Source organism: Spermophilus citellus, assembly GCF_964194105.1.
Source record: "Spermophilus citellus genome assembly, chromosome: 7".
In the NCBI taxonomy this organism is placed as follows: Eukaryota; Metazoa; Chordata; class Mammalia; order Rodentia; family Sciuridae; genus Spermophilus; species Spermophilus citellus.
This window is the reverse complement of record NC_138188.1, coordinates 78,800,710-78,820,630: the sequence shown is the minus strand read 5'-3', so window position 1 is coordinate 78,820,630 and position 19,921 is coordinate 78,800,710. Positions and strand designations below refer to the sequence as shown.

The 19,921-nt window shown below is 41.7% G+C and overlaps 3 protein-coding genes across 3 annotated transcripts; all 3 read left to right on the top strand.

The window, feature by feature from the left end:
* Positions 1-1,644: 1,644 nt before the first annotated feature.
* Positions 1,645-2,364, top strand: LOC308653338 (proline-rich protein 23C-like; the record flags this gene model as incomplete). The annotated part of the gene is made up of 1 exon (XM_081301938.1): positions 1,645-2,364. The coding sequence occupies one exon, from the start codon at positions 1,645-1,647 to the stop codon at positions 2,362-2,364; it is 720 nt and encodes a 239-aa protein (XP_081158064.1).
* A 6,798-nt stretch (positions 2,365-9,162) lies between these two features.
* Positions 9,163-9,882, top strand: LOC308653337 (proline-rich protein 23C-like; the record flags this gene model as incomplete). The annotated part of the gene is made up of 1 exon (XM_081301937.1): positions 9,163-9,882. The coding sequence occupies one exon, from the start codon at positions 9,163-9,165 to the stop codon at positions 9,880-9,882; it is 720 nt and encodes a 239-aa protein (XP_081158063.1).
* Positions 9,883-16,675: 6,793 nt separating this feature from the next.
* LOC308653336 (proline-rich protein 23C-like) lies at positions 16,676-17,395 on the top strand (the record flags this gene model as incomplete). The annotated part of the gene is made up of 1 exon (XM_081301936.1): positions 16,676-17,395. One exon carries the CDS (start codon positions 16,676-16,678, stop codon positions 17,393-17,395), a length of 720 nt encoding a protein of 239 aa, XP_081158062.1.
* Between the last annotated feature and the right edge of the window lie 2,526 nt (positions 17,396-19,921).

The window sequence follows — 19,921 nt, the reverse complement described above, 5'->3', positions numbered from 1 at the left end:
GGCCAGCAGACAGGCAGGCATATGAGAGATAAATGTTTGCAAGAATGTAGTGAAATTGAAACACATTGGGCTCCCGCGAATGTAAACCAAGAAATAGAAACATTGGAAATAAAACAGGGTAGACACACATGTTAATATGAAAGGCACACACAGTACCAAATCAGTGTTCGTTAGGTGTACACAATAAATACCTAAATTAAGTATAATTGATTTAAAGTCACGATTGCATTTGATTCTACAACAAACATAAATGAAGTGTTTAATTATGGGAAATTTTGCTTTACCACTTAGAGCCTCAGCTGTTGTAAGGGGAAAAAAAAGATCATATCTGGCAAGACCAGGGTGAGGAAGTACCAAGGATTGAACCCAGGGATAACAATTTAACCACTGAGCCAAATCCCCAGCCTGTTTTTTTTTTTTTTTTTTCTTGAGACAGGGTCTCTCTAAATTGCTTAAGATCTCTTTAAATTGTTGAGGCGGGCTTTCAACTTGGGATCCTCTGGTTTCAACTGGCCAAATCGCCCGGATTACAGACATGCACCACTACGCCTAGAAAAATCATTTTTTAAAACAGTAAAATGGTGGACATATAAGTAAGTGCTCAATAAAAAAGAAAAAAAAAGTTAATTGTATTGCTTTAATTTTAATAATGCAATTAACAATTTTATTACAGGCCTTAACCTTCAGGAACAAACTGCCATAAAGCTTTTCATTTTAGTATTTAAAATGCACTTTTCCTAAAAGAAAAATCTACATTTTTCATTTATTCTTAAGATAAAACGATTGTCAAACATTAAAAAGAATTTCAGGCCGGGCATGGTGGTGCAAGCCTGCAATCCCAGCAACTCAGCAGGCTGAGGAAAGAGGATCAGGAGTTCAAAGTCAATCTCAGCAACAGTTAGGCTCTAAACAACCTACCAAGATCCTAACTCTAAATAAAATACATAAAGAGCTGGGGATGTGGCTCAGTGATGCAGTGCTCCCGAGTTCTAAGTACCTCCCCATCCCCTCAAAATAATAATAATAATAAAATACTCAGAACTGGAATCTTGCTTAGCATTTGTAAGTCCCTGAGTTCAATCCCCAGCAGCAGAAAGGACAAAGTGGGGGGGGCACTTTAAGTAGCCTTTGGGTGGGTTGGCGGTTGGGGATTACTAGGTGCAGGGGACTTTTTGAGTGTTTTCCCCAGAATCCTGGAAGACATGAATTCTAACGTTAGCCATCTTGAAATTCTACGCCTGTTTTTATCCCTCCACGCAAGAAACACCAGTGATTCTGCCCACTAGGTATTTCCCCACAGAGACACACCACAGCCAAAGCTGTTAGCCAGCCGACTCCTCCCATCTAGGGGCGGAGCTCCGTAGGGGCGGAGCTTAGCGTGACACTGGAACTTGGGTTGCGCGGGCAATATAATTGGCCCTCCAGGGCGCATCCGGGTCAGTGCATAGTTGCAAGGTTCCAAAGTGGGACGCCAAGCACAGCAGTGGGCGCAGATCCAAAGAAGCTAGGACTGCCGCCCACTCGAAAGCTTAGCGCACCTCCCCTGTCCTCTGGACCTGACTGTCAGCACGCGCAGGACCGCGCCGCCTGCGCCCCGCACTCACTTTGCCCCGAAACGGGAGCATCCACCACAGCGCTGTCGACATGGTGGGCATTCGTCCACGCAGCCCCAGCGCCTGCCCTGCGCCCTGCGGGGGACCACAGCCTGGAGGACCTGGCCCTGCCAAACGCCGCCGACTAGACGACCCTGCAGACCCTGCAGAGGCCCCGGCGGAACCCACCTTGCAAAACTCTGCAGCAGCAGCCAACGCCACCGCGCTCACCTCCGTGGTGGTTGTGGCCGCGGGCTGCTCCTTACAGGTACCCATGGACGACGGCGACCTGGTGCTACAGCCTGCGCCAAGCTCTGTCCTGCAAGTGAGTCTCCAAGGACACAACCTCATTCTGATCCCTGAGGGCCTCGTGGGAGCCACCGACCAACGCCCAGGAGGCCAGGGAGACTGTCCTGAAGACCCGGAACTGGGCGCCTTCCTGAGACCCCTCGGTGAGAACATGGTCGTCGAGCAGGGATTCTTCTGCGAATTTATGCCAGAGATCGTCAGAAAAATAGAGGCCTTCGAGGAGCAATGGATGGACCCTCCAGCCGGCCCGCAGGGGCCCATCCCATATCTCCGTGCTTGGGCCCCCACCCCTAGTCCAGTGAGGCGCTCTTCTAATCCCGCCTACGACGTGGATTTCCACCTTCTGAGGCCCTTCCCCACCTCACCACTGCAACCTCTACCTCCCTCTCCAAGTTCAAGTCCCCAGGTGCGTCCTCAGCGCTCTCCAGGCCCTAGGAGCAAAGCCTGCAGACGTCTGTTCTAGGAAGAAAGGAACTTCTCCCCACCCCACCACCGGACCCAACTCCTGGACACTCTCCTGGGGGGCCTGCTGGATCCCCAGAGCCCCTCAATAGTCAGCAATTCTGTGCTGACAATTGTTTTTTCTGTACCCGATTGTAAGGAAATAAAGACATCAGGAAGAGAAGGCAGATTCCACATTTCATCTTGGAAATGGAAAATCTTCAGGAAAACCAAAAACTGTGTTTTCAGATTTGGGGGATTCTTCACAGGATCATTCTCTAAACACACACACACACACACACACACACACACACACACACACACACACCATTTCCCTGCATTTTGTAGACGTTGTTTTCTCTCAAATGCACTTTTTAACTCATGTCGCCATTCCCCTCTTTTTTCCCCAAACCAAGAAAGCACTGGCTTTCTTATGCTGTGAGTTTCCTTCTGTGTTTTCCCATGGATTTATGAAGACATTCAGCCATAGCATGTCTAGTTCTTGATTTTTCCAGCTGCTGCCCCAGTGAACTGCCAAATACTATGATGGTTGCCACATCTGATTGTATGGTGTTTGTTCTCAGCAGTCTCTTAACCTGTTGAAGAAATTCTCTTCCAATCTTACTTCTTAATGTAAATGAGATTTATGTGGAATTTTATCAGATGTTGTCAGCATGCATTGGAATATATTTTTTAAATAAGTTCATCTGGTGATTTAAACCAATAGACTGATGGAAATGTTTGCTTTACTGCTATTCCACAGTGTTTTCTACCATTTAAATTGTACCCTGATTTTTTTCTAATGTAAATAAAACTTGTAACATTTGAAATGTTAATTTATTACCATGTTTGCTTCATTTCTATAAAGTAAAATATTACAAAACTGAAGCCAAAGGGTCATTTCATTTCAAAACATCAGTAACTATTCAGATTGACCACCGCACCTTACTAATTATTATTTTTAATTTTTAGTTGTACCTGAAAATACCTTTAGTTTATTCATTTATCTATTTTTTAATGTGATGCTGAGGATTGAACCCAGTGCCTCCATGGACTAGGCAAGGGTTCTACTGCTGAGCTACAACTCCAAATCCACATTACCAATTCTTTCCTACCTTTTTATTCTTAACATTCTACTCATTCAGTCTAGCCTCAATTTTCATCTGGCTGAAGAATATCCTTTCATAGTTATTTCCACCATGTCCTATGTGTGGTAAACTATCTTGGTTCTATAAATTTGAACATGGTTTTGCATGATAAACTCTCTTAGTATTGTATGCCTGAAAAGGCCATTATTACTCATGTATGAACATTTCAATTTGGTGTCAACACAGCTTATATATAATCAGAGATATGATAAATTATTGTATAGTTGTGTATTAAGAATTGTAAGGCAAAATAAATTTTAAAAAGAAAAAACGCCGTTATTACATATTCATTCTTAAATATAAAATGATATATAACTGTTTGAACAATATTCGCCTATTGCCATTTTTGTGATTGCAAGATAAAAAGTCTGCGAATCAAGTTGTTATTCCTTTTAGATGTGACTTTTCTACTCATTGTAGTATATTTTTAAATTGTCTTATTTTACACTTTGTGTTCCTTGATTTTTAAATGTTTTTATTATTGCATTATAGTTATACATAATAGTGGGGTACATTTTTGACACTCATATATGCATAGAATATAATTGGTTCCATTTTAATAACCATTACTTCCACTTTCCCTTCTCTCCACTCTCCCCTGTTCCTCTTCCTCTCTACTAGTCTTCCTTCTATTTATTTTTAGCTTTTTAATCAGTTGCTTTATAGATAATACATAATGACAGAATGCACTATGACATATTCACATATGTACATAGCATAATATGATCAATTTCACTCCACAGCTCCACACTTTGCCCACTCCTCCTCCTTCTCCCTCAATTCCCTTCTTCCATTCCACTGATGTCCCAAAGGAAAAAATTAAGAGCATGAATAAAGGGCTTACAGAATGAGGAAATCTTTACCACTACTCTTCTGACAGGGAATTAATACTTAGAATATATTAAGAACTCAAAAATCTTAATCCCCCCCCCCAAGTCACAAAAGAACCAATCAATAAGTGGGCAAAAGAACTAAACACACTTCTGAAAAGAAGAAATACAAACGACTAACAAACATGAAAAAAAAATGTTCAAAATGTTCAACATCCCTAGAAATCAGGGAAATGGGAGATACAGGAGTTTGGATTGCTTCAGAATCATGAAAGATCCAGTCATACCAGTGTTTTGGAAGAATCATCCAAACATATTTTTAAATCATTAGGAATTGTGACAGAATCAATATGGAATAGAGTAAAAAGCATTCAAGAAATGAGGGGCAAGAGCCCCAGGGTTGGAATGAGAGTGGAGAGCTGCACTAAGAAAGAGTAGTGGGCGGGATTGGTGTGGTGGCTCCCGTATTCCCAGAAGACCATCCCAACATCTGAAGGTTGAGGCAGGAGGGTCACAAGTTCAAAGCCATCCTCAGCAACTTAGTGAGGCCCTAAGCAACTCAGTGAGACCCTGTCTCTAAACTACAAAAAAGAACAGGGAGTGTGGATCAGTGGTTGAGGTTCCCTGGGTTCAATCCCTGGTACCAATACAAAACACAAAAATAACAAACAAACAAAAAAACAAAAAAAACAGTAGTGTGGAATTGAATGACCATTTCTAAAATAATCAATGCATTTGGGAATGAGAAGGATGGTTAATTACCAATGAAATCTAAATATGAGATCCAGGCAGTCTCTTCAACTCATACAATTAGTCTTACATCTCTTGGAGCTAGGGGTAGGAACCTAAGCACCTGACCCAGAGTTTACTGAACAGATAGGTTGAATTCTCAAATTAGGCAAGTCTGTGCTGGTGAGGTCACACCTCTGATTGGGCTCTGACACATGGGGTAAAGACAACCAGGTGGACAGATTTGAATATCTTGAATTCCCAGACCCCAAGCCTGGAGAACTGGCCTGGTCTTCTCTGTTAATGGTTGACAGTGCCTTGCATTAAGTTGACAGAAGCAGCTCCCTGGCAAGGCAACATGAATTGACCTCAAAACCTTCCCTTAACTCCTCTCCACCACAAGGCCAGTAATTAAAGTTAAGCCCAGAAATATGGGCCTGTAAACAATGAAGGGGAGGGAAGAAAGGCACATAATTGTGTGTGTGTGTGTGTGTGTGTGTGTGTGTGCCTGCGCGAGTGTGTGCATGCATGTGTGTGTGTGTGTGTGTGCAGGTGTATGTGTCTGTTCTGCAGGATTCACCCAACATAAACCAGTAGGAATCAAGTATAAAACTGAAGCTGCTGGATATCAGCCTGTTAAAGAGAGAGTTTGGAAATTTAGAAGAATTCTCCTGTAATACAAGAGAGTTTTAACACCCTGGCAAGGACTTTGTTAAGACAGTACTCACATTCTTAAAAGCAACTCTCAGAAGCTTGGAGAAAAGAATGATCCACAGTACAAGCATATAAGCATATAAGTCTTACAGGAGGCAGGACAAAAGTGTTGAAAAGAAAGAGGACTTAGAGGTCACCTGTCAGAAATAGTCTATGAGAATATTCAAATAACCACAAAGTATACCAGAAGTAGAACTGTAAGAATAATAGGGAATCAGATAATCAGGTCATAAAAGACTATAGGAGAGCCATAGACACTTCATTAGACATCTGAGAAGTAAATGGTGTGTAGTATTCTGAGACCCAATTTATTAAAGTAAAAAAAAAATAGAAGAGAGGAATATTTTATAGAAAATATAAGAAAATAATTGCCAATAATTATATGAAAAAAAATGATGTGGCCACACAGGTAATCAGAAATGCAAAATAAAAACACAGGGTAGCACTTTACTATATCGGGTAGGAAAAGATTTAAGAATCCAGCAATAAGAAATGCTTGCAAGGCAAGTAACCCAGTCGATAAATGGGTACATGAAGTGTACAGACACTTCTCAAAAGAAGTATGAAGGGTCAACAATTATATAAAAAAATGTTCAACATTTTTAGCCACCAGGGAAATGCACAACAGGGTAGGGGATGTGGCTCAGCAGCACAGCACTTGCTTAGCACCAGCAAGGCCCTGGGTTGGATAATCTGCACCAATAAAAATAAATAAATAAAGGGAAATGCATATCAAAACTATACTGAGCAGTGGTGTACGCCTGCAATCCCAACTGCTAGGGAGGCTGAGGCAGAAAGATTGTGAGTTCAAATCCAGCCCCAGCAACTTAGTGAGGCCTTTAGCAACTCAGTGAGACCCTGTCTCTAAATAGAATACAAATAAGGACCTCGGGATGTGGCTCAGTGGTTAAAGGCCCCTGGGTTCATTCCCCAGTACAAAAACAAACAAACAAACAAATAACCTATACTGAGATTCCATCTGACTTCAGTTAGAAGTGCAGCCATCAAGAATACAAACAATAAATGCTGGTGAGGATGGGATGATGGGGTAAGAAACTCTTACACACTGTTGGTGGGAATATAAATTAGTACAGCCACTATGGAAATCAGTATGGGGGTTCTTCAAAAGGCTAAAAATAAATCTTCCATATGATCCAGCTATACCACATTTGGGTATTTGTCAAAAAATAAAAAATAAAGACAGCACATTTTACAGATAGCATGCATACCATCTTTATTGCAGCACAATTCACATTAGCCAAGTAATGGGATCAACCAAGGTGTCTGTCAACAGATAAATGGATAAAGAATATTTTATATATATATATATATATATATATATATATATATATATATACACACACACACACACACACACACACACACACACATATGCACACACACAAAATGCAGTTTTATTCAGACATAAAGAAGAACAAAAATGTCACTTGCAGAAGAATAGATGAAACTGGAGACCATAATTTTTTTGAGTGAATAAGTCAAAATCAGAGAGAAAAGTACCATGTGTTTTCTCCCATGTGTGGAAACTAGGAGGGAAAAAAAGGACCCCATGAAATTAGAAGGGAGATGGGAGAGTAGAGGGAAGGGATCAGGGGAGAAAAGAAGGAATAGTGAGGGAAGCACTGGGGAATGAAATTGATCCATTTATGGTTTTGTGTAGTAACCAATGAGCCACAGTGAAAGTTGCCATTCTGTACATTTTATAGGCACTGATGAATGGAAGAAAAGCAGGCAGGCCAGCAGACAGGCAGGCATATGAGAGATAAATGTTTGCAAGAATGTAGTGAAATTGAAACACATTGGGCTCCCGCGAATGTAAACCAAGAAATAGAAACATTGGAAATAAAACAGGGTAGACACACATGTTAATATGAAAGGCACACACAGTACCAAATCAGTGTTCGTTAGGTGTACACAATAAATACCTAAATTAAGTATAATTGATTTAAAGTCACGATTGCATTTGATTCTACAACAAACATAAATGAAGTGTTTAATTATGGGAAATTTTGCTTTACCACTTAGAGCCTCAGCTGTTGTAAGGGGAAAAAAAAGATCATATCTGGCAAGACCAGGGTGAGGAAGTACCAAGGATTGAACCCAGGGATAACAATTTAACCACTGAGCCAAATCCCCAGCCTGTTTTTTTTTTTTTTTTTTTCTTGAGACAGGGTCTCTCTAAATTGCTTAAGATCTCTTTAAATTGTTGAGGCGGGCTTTCAACTTGGGATCCTCTGGTTTCAACTGGCCAAATCGCCCGGATTACAGACATGCACCACTACGCCTAGAAAAATCATTTTTTAAAACAGTAAAATGGTGGACATATAAGTAAGTGCTCAATAAAAAAGAAAAAAAAAGTTAATTGTATTGCTTTAATTTTAATAATGCAATTAACAATTTTATTACAGGCCTTAACCTTCAGGAACAAACTGCCATAAAGCTTTTCATTTTAGTATTTAAAATGCACTTTTCCTAAAAGAAAAATCTACATTTTTCATTTATTCTTAAGATAAAACGATTGTCAAACATTAAAAAGAATTTCAGGCCGGGCATGGTGGTGCAAGCCTGCAATCCCAGCAACTCAGCAGGCTGAGGAAAGAGGATCAGGAGTTCAAAGTCAATCTCAGCAACAGTTAGGCTCTAAACAACCTACCAAGATCCTAACTCTAAATAAAATACATAAAGAGCTGGGGATGTGGCTCAGTGATGCAGTGCTCCCGAGTTCTAAGTACCTCCCCATCCCCTCAAAATAATAATAATAATAAAATACTCAGAACTGGAATCTTGCTTAGCATTTGTAAGTCCCTGAGTTCAATCCCCAGCAGCAGAAAGGACAAAGTGGGGGGGCACTTTAAGTAGCCTTTGGGTGGGTTGGCGGTTGGGGATTACTAGGTGCAGGGGACTTTTTGAGTGTTTTCCCCAGAATCCTGGAAGACATGAATTCTAACGTTAGCCATCTTGAAATTCTACGCCTGTTTTTATCCCTCCACGCAAGAAACACCAGTGATTCTGCCCACTAGGTATTTCCCCACAGAGACACACCACAGCCAAAGCTGTTAGCCAGCCGACTCCTCCCATCTAGGGGCGGAGCTCCGTAGGGGCGGAGCTTAGCGTGACACTGGAACTTGGGTTGCGCGGGCAATATAATTGGCCCTCCAGGGCGCATCCGGGTCAGTGCATAGTTGCAAGGTTCCAAAGTGGGACGCCAAGCACAGCAGTGGGCGCAGATCCAAAGAAGCTAGGACTGCCGCCCACTCGAAAGCTTAGCGCACCTCCCCTGTCCTCTGGACCTGACTGTCAGCACGCGCAGGACCGCGCCGCCTGCGCCCCGCACTCACTTTGCCCCGAAACGGGAGCATCCACCACAGCGCTGTCGACATGGTGGGCATTCGTCCACGCAGCCCCAGCGCCTGCCCTGCGCCCTGCGGGGGACCACAGCCTGGAGGACCTGGCCCTGCCAAACGCCGCCGACTAGACGACCCTGCAGACCCTGCAGAGGCCCCGGCGGAACCCACCTTGCAAAACTCTGCAGCAGCAGCCAACGCCACCGCGCTCACCTCCGTGGTGGTTGTGGCCGCGGGCTGCTCCTTACAGGTACCCATGGACGACGGCGACCTGGTGCTACAGCCTGCGCCAAGCTCTGTCCTGCAAGTGAGTCTCCAAGGACACAACCTCATTCTGATCCCTGAGGGCCTCGTGGGAGCCACCGACCAACGCCCAGGAGGCCAGGGAGACTGTCCTGAAGACCCGGAACTGGGCGCCTTCCTGAGACCCCTCGGTGAGAACATGGTCGTCGAGCAGGGATTCTTCTGCGAATTTATGCCAGAGATCGTCAGAAAAATAGAGGCCTTCGAGGAGCAATGGATGGACCCTCCAGCCGGCCCGCAGGGGCCCATCCCATATCTCCGTGCTTGGGCCCCCACCCCTAGTCCAGTGAGGCGCTCTTCTAATCCCGCCTACGACGTGGATTTCCACCTTCTGAGGCCCTTCCCCACCTCACCACTGCAACCTCTACCTCCCTCTCCAAGTTCAAGTCCCCAGGTGCGTCCTCAGCGCTCTCCAGGCCCTAGGAGCAAAGCCTGCAGACGTCTGTTCTAGGAAGAAAGGAACTTCTCCCCACCCCACCACCGGACCCAACTCCTGGACACTCTCCTGGGGGGCCTGCTGGATCCCCAGAGCCCCTCAATAGTCAGCAATTCTGTGCTGACAATTGTTTTTTCTGTACCCGATTGTAAGGAAATAAAGACATCACGAAGAGAAGGCAGATTCCACATTTCATCTTGGAAATGGAAAATCTTCAGGAAAACCAAAAACTGTGTTTTCAGATTTGGGGGATTCTTCACAGGATCATTCTCTAAACACACACACACACACACACACACACACACACACACACACACCCCATTTCCCTGCATTTTGTAGACGTTGTTTTCTCTCAAATGCACTTTTTAACTCATGTCGCCATTCCCCTCTTTTTTCCCCAAACCAAGAAAGCACTGGCTTTCTTATGCTGTGAGTTTCCTTCTGTGTTTTCCCATGGATTTATGAAGACATTCAGCCATAGCATGTCTAGTTCTTGATTTTTCCAGCTGCTGCCCCAGTGAACTGCCAAATACTATGATGGTTGCCACATCTGATTGTATGGTGTTTGTTCTCAGCAGTCTCTTAACCTGTTGAAGAAATTCTCTTCCAATCTTACTTCTTAATGTAAATGAGATTTATGTGGAATTTTATCAGATGTTGTCAGCATGCATTGGAATATATTTTTTAAATAAGTTCATCTGGTGATTTAAACCAATAGACTGATGGAAATGTTTGCTTTACTGCTATTCCACAGTGTTTTCTACCATTTAAATTGTACCCTGATTTTTTTCTAATGTAAATAAAACTTGTAACATTTGAAATGTTAATTTATTACCATGTTTGCTTCATTTCTATAAAGTAAAATATTACAAAACTGAAGCCAAAGGGTCATTTCATTTCAAAACATCAGTAACTATTCAGATTGACCACCGCACCTTACTAATTATTATTTTTAATTTTTAGTTGTACCTGAAAATACCTTTAGTTTATTCATTTATCTATTTTTTAATGTGATGCTGAGGATTGAACCCAGTGCCTCCATGGACTAGGCAAGGGTTCTACTGCTGAGCTACAACTCCAAATCCACATTACCAATTCTTTCCTACCTTTTTATTCTTAACATTCTACTCATTCAGTCTAGCCTCAATTTTCATCTGGCTGAAGAATATCCTTTCATAGTTATTTCCACCATGTCCTATGTGTGGTAAACTATCTTGGTTCTATAAATTTGAACATGGTTTTGCATGATAAACTCTCTTAGTATTGTATGCCTGAAAAGGCCATTATTACTCATGTATGAACATTTCAATTTGGTGTCAACACAGCTTATATATAATCAGAGATATGATAAATTATTGTATAGTTGTGTATTAAGAATTGTAAGGCAAAATAAATTTTAAAAAGAAAAAACGCCGTTATTACATATTCATTCTTAAATATAAAATGATATATAACTGTTTGAACAATATTCGCCTATTGCCATTTTTGTGATTGCAAGATAAAAAGTCTGCGAATCAAGTTGTTATTCCTTTTAGATGTGACTTTTCTACTCATTGTAGTATATTTTTAAATTGTCTTATTTTACACTTTGTGTTCCTTGATTTTTAAATGTTTTTATTATTGCATTATAGTTATACATAATAGTGGGGTACATTTTTGACACTCATATATGCATAGAATATAATTGGTTCCATTTTAATAACCATTACTTCCACTTTCCCTTCTCTCCACTCTCCCCTGTTCCTCTTCCTCTCTACTAGTCTTCCTTCTATTTATTTTTAGCTTTTTAATCAGTTGCTTTATAGATAATACATAATGACAGAATGCACTATGACATATTCACATATGTACATAGCATAATATGATCAATTTCACTCCACAGCTCCACACTTTGCCCACTCCTCCTCCTTCTCCCTCAATTCCCTTCTTCCATTCCACTGATGTCCCAAAGGAAAAAATTAAGAGCATGAATAAAGGGCTTACAGAATGAGGAAATCTTTACCACTACTCTTCTGACAGGGAATTCATACTTAGAATATATTAAGAACTCAAAAATCTTAATCCCCCCCCCCAAGTCACAAAAGAACCAATCAATAAGTGGGCAAAAGAACTAAACACACTTCTGAAAAGAAGAAATACAAACGACTAACAAACATGAAAAAAAAATGTTCAAAATGTTCAACATCCCTAGAAATCAGGGAAATGGGAGATACAGGAGTTTGGATTGCTTCAGAATCATGAAAGATCCAGTCATACCAGTGTTTTGGAAGAATCATCCAAACATATTTTTAAATCATTAGGAATTGTGACAGAATCAATATGGAATAGAGTAAAAAGCATTCAAGAAATGAGGGGCAAGAGCCCCAGGGTTGGAATGACAGTGGAGAGCTGCACTAAGAAAGAGTAGTGGGCGGGATTGGTGTGGTGGCTCCCGTATTCCCAGAAGACCATCCCAACATCTGAAGGTTGAGGCAGGAGGGTCACAAGTTCAAAGCCATCCTCAGCAACTTAGTGAGGCCCTAAGCAACTCAGTGAGACCCTGTCTCTAAACTACAAAAAAGAACAGGGAGTGTGGATCAGTGGTTGAGGTTCCCTGGGTTCAATCCCTGGTACCAATACAAAACACAAAAATAACAAACAAACAAAAAAACAAAAAAACAGTAGTGTGGAATTGAATGACCATTTCTAAAATAATCAATGCATTTGGGAATGAGAAGGATGGTTAATTACCAATGAAATCTAAATATGAGATCCAGGCAGTCTCTTCAACTCATACAATTAGTCTTACATCTCTTGGAGCTAGGGGTAGGAACCTAAGCACCTGACCCAGAGTTTACTGAACAGATAGGTTGAATTCTCAAATTAGGCAAGTCTGTGCTGGTGAGGTCACACCTCTGATTGGGCTCTGACACATGGGGTAAAGACAACCAGGTGGACAGATTTGAATATCTTGAATTCCCAGACCCCAAGCCTGGAGAACTGGCCTGGTCTTCTCTGTTAATGGTTGACAGTGCCTTGCATTAAGTTGACAGAAGCAGCTCCCTGGCAAGGCAACATGAATTGACCTCAAAACCTTCCCTTAACTCCTCTCCACCACAAGGCCAGTAATTAAAGTTAAGCCCAGAAATATGGGCCTGTAAACAATGAAGGGGAGGGAAGAAAGGCACATAATTGTGTGTGTGTGTGTGTGTGTGTGTGTGTGCCTGCGCGAGTGTGTGCATGCATGTGTGTGTGTGTGTGTGCAGGTGTATGTGTCTGTTCTGCAGGATTCACCCAACATAAACCAGTAGGAATCAAGTATAAAACTGAAGCTGCTGGATATCAGCCTGTTAAAGAGAGAGTTTGGAAATTTAGAAGAATTCTCCTGTAATACAAGAGAGTTTTAACACCCTGGCAAGGACTTTGTTAAGACAGTACTCACATTCTTAAAAGCAACTCTCAGAAGCTTGGAGAAAAGAATGATCCACAGTACAAGCATATAAGCATATAAGTCTTACAGGAGGCAGGACAAAAGTGTTGAAAAGAAAGAGGACTTAGAGGTCACCTGTCAGAAATAGTCTATGAGAATATTCAAATAACCACAAAGTATACCAGAAGTAGAACTGTAAGAATAATAGGGAATCAGATAATCAGGTCATAAAAGACTATAGGAGAGCCATAGACACTTCATTAGACATCTGAGAAGTAAATGGTGTGTAGTATTCTGAGACCCAATTTATTAAAGTAAAAAAAAAATAGAAGAGAGGAATATTTTATAGAAAATATAAGAAAATAATTGCCAATAATTATATGAAAAAAAATGATGTGGCCACACAGGTAATCAGAAATGCAAAATAAAAACACAGGGTAGCACTTTACTATATCGGGTAGGAAAAGATTTAAGAATCCAGCAATAAGAAATGCTTGCAAGGCAAGTAACCCAGTCGATAAATGGGTACATGAAGTGTACAGACACTTCTCAAAAGAAGTATGAAGGGTCAACAATTATATAAAAAAATGTTCAACATTTTTAGCCACCAGGGAAATGCACAACAGGGTAGGGGATGTGGCTCAGCAGCACAGCACTTGCTTAGCACCAGCAAGGCCCTGGGTTGGATAATCTGCACCAATAAAAATAAATAAATAAAGGGAAATGCATATCAAAACTATACTGAGCAGTGGTGTACGCCTGCAATCCCAACTGCTAGGGAGGCTGAGGCAGAAAGATTGTGAGTTCAAATCCAGCCCCAGCAACTTAGTGAGGCCTTTAGCAACTCAGTGAGACCCTGTCTCTAAATAGAATACAAATAAGGACCTCGGGATGTGGCTCAGTGGTTAAAGGCCCCTGGGTTCATTCCCCAGTACAAAAACAAACAAACAAACAAATAACCTATACTGAGATTCCATCTGACTTCAGTTAGAAGTGCAGCCATCAAGAATACAAACAATAAATGCTGGTGAGGATGGGATGATGGGGTAAGAAACTCTTACACACTGTTGGTGGGAATATAAATTAGTACAGCCACTATGGAAATCAGTATGGGGGTTCTTCAAAAGGCTAAAAATAAATCTTCCATATGATCCAGCTATACCACATTTGGGTATTTGTCAAAAAATAAAAAATAAAGACAGCACATTTTACAGATAGCATGCATACCATCTTTATTGCAGCACAATTCACATTAGCCAAGTAATGGGATCAACCAAGGTGTCTGTCAACAGATAAATGGATAAAGAATATTTTATATATATATATATATATATATATATATATATATATATATACACACACACACACACACACACACACACACACACACACATATGCACACACACAAAATGCAGTTTTATTCAGACATAAAGAAGAACAAAAATGTCACTTGCAGAAGAATAGATGAAACTGGAGACCATAATTTTTTTGAGTGAATAAGTCAAAATCAGAGAGAAAAGTACCATGTGTTTTCTCCCATGTGTGGAAACTAGGAGGGAAAAAAAGGACCCCATGAAATTAGAAGGGAGATGGGAGAGTAGAGGGAAGGGATCAGGGGAGAAAAGAAGGAATAGTGAGGGAAGCACTGGGGAATGAAATTGATCCATTTATGGTTTTGTGTAGTAACCAATGAGCCACAGTGAAAGTTGCCATTCTGTACATTTTATAGGCACTGATGAATGGAAGAAAAGCAGGCAGGCCAGCAGACAGGCAGGCATATGAGAGATAAATGTTTGCAAGAATGTAGTGAAATTGAAACACATTGGGCTCCCGCGAATGTAAACCAAGAAATAGAAACATTGGAAATAAAACAGGGTAGACACACATGTTAATATGAAAGGCACACACAGTACCAAATCAGTGTTCGTTAGGTGTACACAATAAATACCTAAATTAAGTATAATTGATTTAAAGTCACGATTGCATTTGATTCTACAACAAACATAAATGAAGTGTTTAATTATGGGAAATTTTGCTTTACCACTTAGAGCCTCAGCTGTTGTAAGGGGAAAAAAAAGATCATATCTGGCAAGACCAGGGTGAGGAAGTACCAAGGATTGAACCCAGGGATAACAATTTAACCACTGAGCCAAATCCCCAGCCCGTTTTTTTTTTTTTTTTTTCTTGAGACAGGGTCTCTCTAAATTGCTTAAGATCTCTTTAAATTGTTGAGGCGGGCTTTAAACTTGGGATCCTCTGGTTTCAACTGGCCAAATCGCCCGGATTACAGACATGCACCACTACGCCTAGAAAAATCATTTCTTAAAACAGTAAAATGGTGGACATATAAGTAAGTGCTCAATAAAAAAGAAAAAAAAGTTAATTGTATTGCTTTAATTTTAATAATGCAATTAACAATTTTATTACAGGCCTTAACCTTCAGGAACAAACTGCCATAAAGCTTTTCATTTTAGTATTTAAAATGCACTTTTCCTAAAAGAAAAATCTACATTTTTCATTTATTCTTAAGATAAAACGATTGTCAAACATTAAAAAGAATTTCAGGCCGGGCATGGTGGTGCAAGCCTGCAATCCCAGCAACTCAGCAGGCTGAGGAAAGAGGATCAGGAGTTCAAAGTCAATCTCAGCAACAGTTAGGCTCTAAACAACCTACCAAGATCCTAACTCTAAATAAAATACATAAAGAGCTGGGGATGTGGCTCAGTGATGCAGTGCCCCCGAGTTCTAAGTACCTCCCCATCCCCTCAAAATAATAATAATAATAAAATACTCAGAACTGGAATCTTGCTTAGCATTTGTAAGTCCCTGAGTTCAATCCCCAGCAGCAGAAAGGACAAAGTGGGGGGGCACTTTAAGTAGCCTTTGGGTGGGTTGGCGGTTGGGGATTACTAGGTGCAGGGGACTTTTTGAGTGTTTTCCCCAGAATCCTGGAAGACATGAATTCTAACGTTAGCCATCTTGAAATTCTACGCCTGTTTTTATCCCTCCACGCAAGAAACACCAGTGATTCTGCCCACTAGGTATTTCCCCACAGAGACACACCACAGCCAAAGCTGTTAGCCAGCCGACTCCTCCCATCTAGGGGCGGAGCTCCGTAGGGGCGGAGCTTAGCGTGACACTGGAACTTGGGTTGCGCGGGCAATATAATTGGCCCTCCAGGGCGCATCCGGGTCAGTGCATAGTTGCAAGGTTCCAAAGTGGGACGCCAAGCACAGCAGTGGGCGCAGATCCAAAGAAGCTAGGACTGCCGCCCACTCGAAAGCTTAGCGCACCTCCCCTGTCCTCTGGACCTGACTGTCAGCACGCGCAGGACCGCGCCGCCTGCGCCCCGCACTCACTTTGCCCTGAAACGGGAGCATCCACCACAGCGCTGTCGACATGGTGGGCATTCGTCCACGCAGCCCCAGCGCCTGCCCTGCGCCCTGCGGGGGACCACAGCCTGGAGGACCTGGCCCTGCCAAACGCCGCCGACTAGACGACCCTGCAGACCCTGCAGAGGCCCCGGCGGAACCCACCTTGCAAAACTCTGCAGCAGCAGCCAACGCCACCGCGCTCACCTCCGTGGTGGTTGTGGCCGCGGGCTGCTCCTTACAGGTACCCATGGACGACGGCGACCTGGTGCTACAGCCTGCGCCAAGCTCTGTCCTGCAAGTGAGTCTCCAAGGACACAACCTCATTCTGATCCCTGAGGGCCTCGTGGGAGCCACCGACCAACGCCCAGGAGGCCAGGGAGACTGTCCTGAAGACCCGGAACTGGGCGCCTTCCTGAGACCCCTCGGTGAGAACATGGTCGTCGAGCAGGGATTCTTCTGCGAATTTATGCCAGAGATCGTCAGAAAAATAGAGGCCTTCGAGGAGCAATGGATGGACCCTCCAGCCGGCCCGCAGGGGCCCATCCCATATCTCCGTGCTTGGGCCCCCACCCCTAGTCCAGTGAGGCGCTCTTCTAATCCCGCCTACGACGTGGATTTCCACCTTCTGAGGCCCTTCCCCACCTCACCACTGCAACCTCTACCTCCCTCTCCAAGTTCAAGTCCCCAGGTGCGTCCTCAGCGCTCTCCAGGCCCTAGGAGCAAAGCCTGCAGACGTCTGTTCTAGGAAGAAAGGAACTTCTCCCCACCCCACCACCGGACCCAACTCCTGGACACTCTCCTGGGGGGCCTGCTGGATCCCCAGAGCCCCTCAATAGTCAGCAATTCTGTGCTGACAATTGTTTTTTCTGTACCCGATTGTAAGGAAATAAAGACATCACGAAGAGAAGGCAGATTCCACATTTCATCTTGGAAATGGAAAATCTTCAGGAAAACCAAAAACTGTGTTTTCAGATTTGGGGGATTCTTCACAGGATCATTCTCTAAACACACACACACACACACACACACACACACACACACACCCCATTTCCCTGCATTTTGTAGACGTTGTTTTCTCTCAAATGCACTTTTTAACTCATGTCGCCATTCCCCTCTTTTTTCCCCAAACCAAGAAAGCACTGGCTTTCTTATGCTGTGAGTTTCCTTCTGTGTTTTCCCATGGATTTATGAAGACATTCAGCCATAGCATGTCTAGTTCTTGATTTTTCCAGCTGCTGCCCCAGTGAACTGCCAAATACTATGATGGTTGCCACATCTGATTGTATGGTGTTTGTTCTCAGCAGTCTCTTAACCTGTTGAAGAAATTCTCTTCCAATCTTACTTCTTAATGTAAATGAGATTTATGTGGAATTTTATCAGATGTTGTCAGCATGCATTGGAATATATTTTTTAAATAAGTTCATCTGGTGATTTAAACCAATAGACTGATGGAAATGTTTGCTTTACTGCTATTCCACAGTGTTTTCTACCATTTAAATTGTACCCTGATTTTTTTCTAATGTAAATAAAACTTGTAACATTTGAAATGTTAATTTATTACCATGTTTGCTTCATTTCTATAAAGTAAAATATTACAAAACTGAAGCCAAAGGGTCATTTCATTTCAAAACATCAGTAACTATTCAGATTGACCACCGCACCTTACTAATTATTATTTTTAATTTTTAGTTGTACCTGAAAATACCTTTAGTTTATTCATTTATCTATTTTTTAATGTGATGCTGAGGATTGAACCCAGTGCCTCCATGGACTAGGCAAGGGTTCTACTGCTGAGCTACAACTCCAAATCCACATTACCAATTCTTTCCTACCTTTTTATTCTTAACATTCTACTCATTCAGTCTAGCCTCAATTTTCATCTGGCTGAAGAATATCCTTTCATAGTTATTTCCACCATGTCCTATGTGTGGTAAACTATCTTGGTTCTATAAATTTGAACATGGTTTTGCATGATAAACTCTCTTAGTATTGTATGCCTGAAAAGGCCATTATTACTCATGTATGAACATTTCAATTTGGTGTCAACACAGCTTATATATAATCAGAGATATGATAAATTATTGTATAGTTGTGTATTAAGAATTGTAAGGCAAAATAAATTTTAAAAAGAAAAAACGCCGTTATTACATATTCATTCTTAAATATAAAATGATATATAACTGTTTGAACAATATTCGCCTATTGCCATTTTTGTGATTGCAAGATAAAAAGTCTGCGAATCAAGTTGTTATTCCTTTTAGATGTGACTTTTCTACTCATTGTAGTATATTTTTAAATTGTCTTATTTTACACTTTGTGTTCCTTGATTTTTAAATGTTTTTATTATTGCATTATAGTTATACATAATAGTGGGGTACATTTTTGACACTCATATATGCATAGAATATAATTGGTTCCATTTTAATAACCATTACTTCCACTTTCCCTTCTCTCCACTCTCCCCTGTTCCTCTTCCTCTCTACTAGTCTTCCTTCTATTTATTTTTAGCTTTTTAATCAGTTGCTTTATAGATAATACATAATGACAGAATGCACTATGACATATTCACATATGTACATAGCATAATATGATCAATTTCACTCCACAGCTCCACACTTTGCCCACTCCTCCTCCTTCTCCCTCAATTCCCTTCTTCCATTCCACTGATGTCCCAAAGGAAAAAATTAAGAGCATGAATAAAGGGCTTACAGAATGAGGAAATCTTTACCACTACTCTTCTGACAGGGAATTAATACTTAGAATATATTAAGAACTCAAAAATCTTAATCCCCCCCCAAGTCACAAAAGAACCAATCAATAAGTGGGCAAAAGAACTAAACACACTTCTGAAAAGAAGAAATACAAACGACTAACAAACATGAAAAAAAAATGTTCAAAATGTTCAACATCCCTAGAAATCAGGGAAATGGGAGATACAGGAGTTTGGATTGCTTCAGAATCATGAAAGATCCAGTCATACCAGTGTTTTGGAAGAATCATCCAAACATATTTTTAAATCATTAGGAATTGTGACAGAATCAATATGGAATAGAGTAAAAAGCATTCAAGAAATGAGGGGCAAGAGCCCCAGGGTTGGAATGACAGTGGAGAGCTGCACTAAGAAAGAGTAGTGGGCGGGATTGGTGTGGTGGCTCCCGTATTCCCAGAAGACCATCCCAACATCTGAAGGTTGAGGCAGGAGGGTCACAAGTTCAAAGCCATCCTCAGCAACTTAGTGAGGCCCTAAGCAACTCAGTGAGACCCTGTCTCT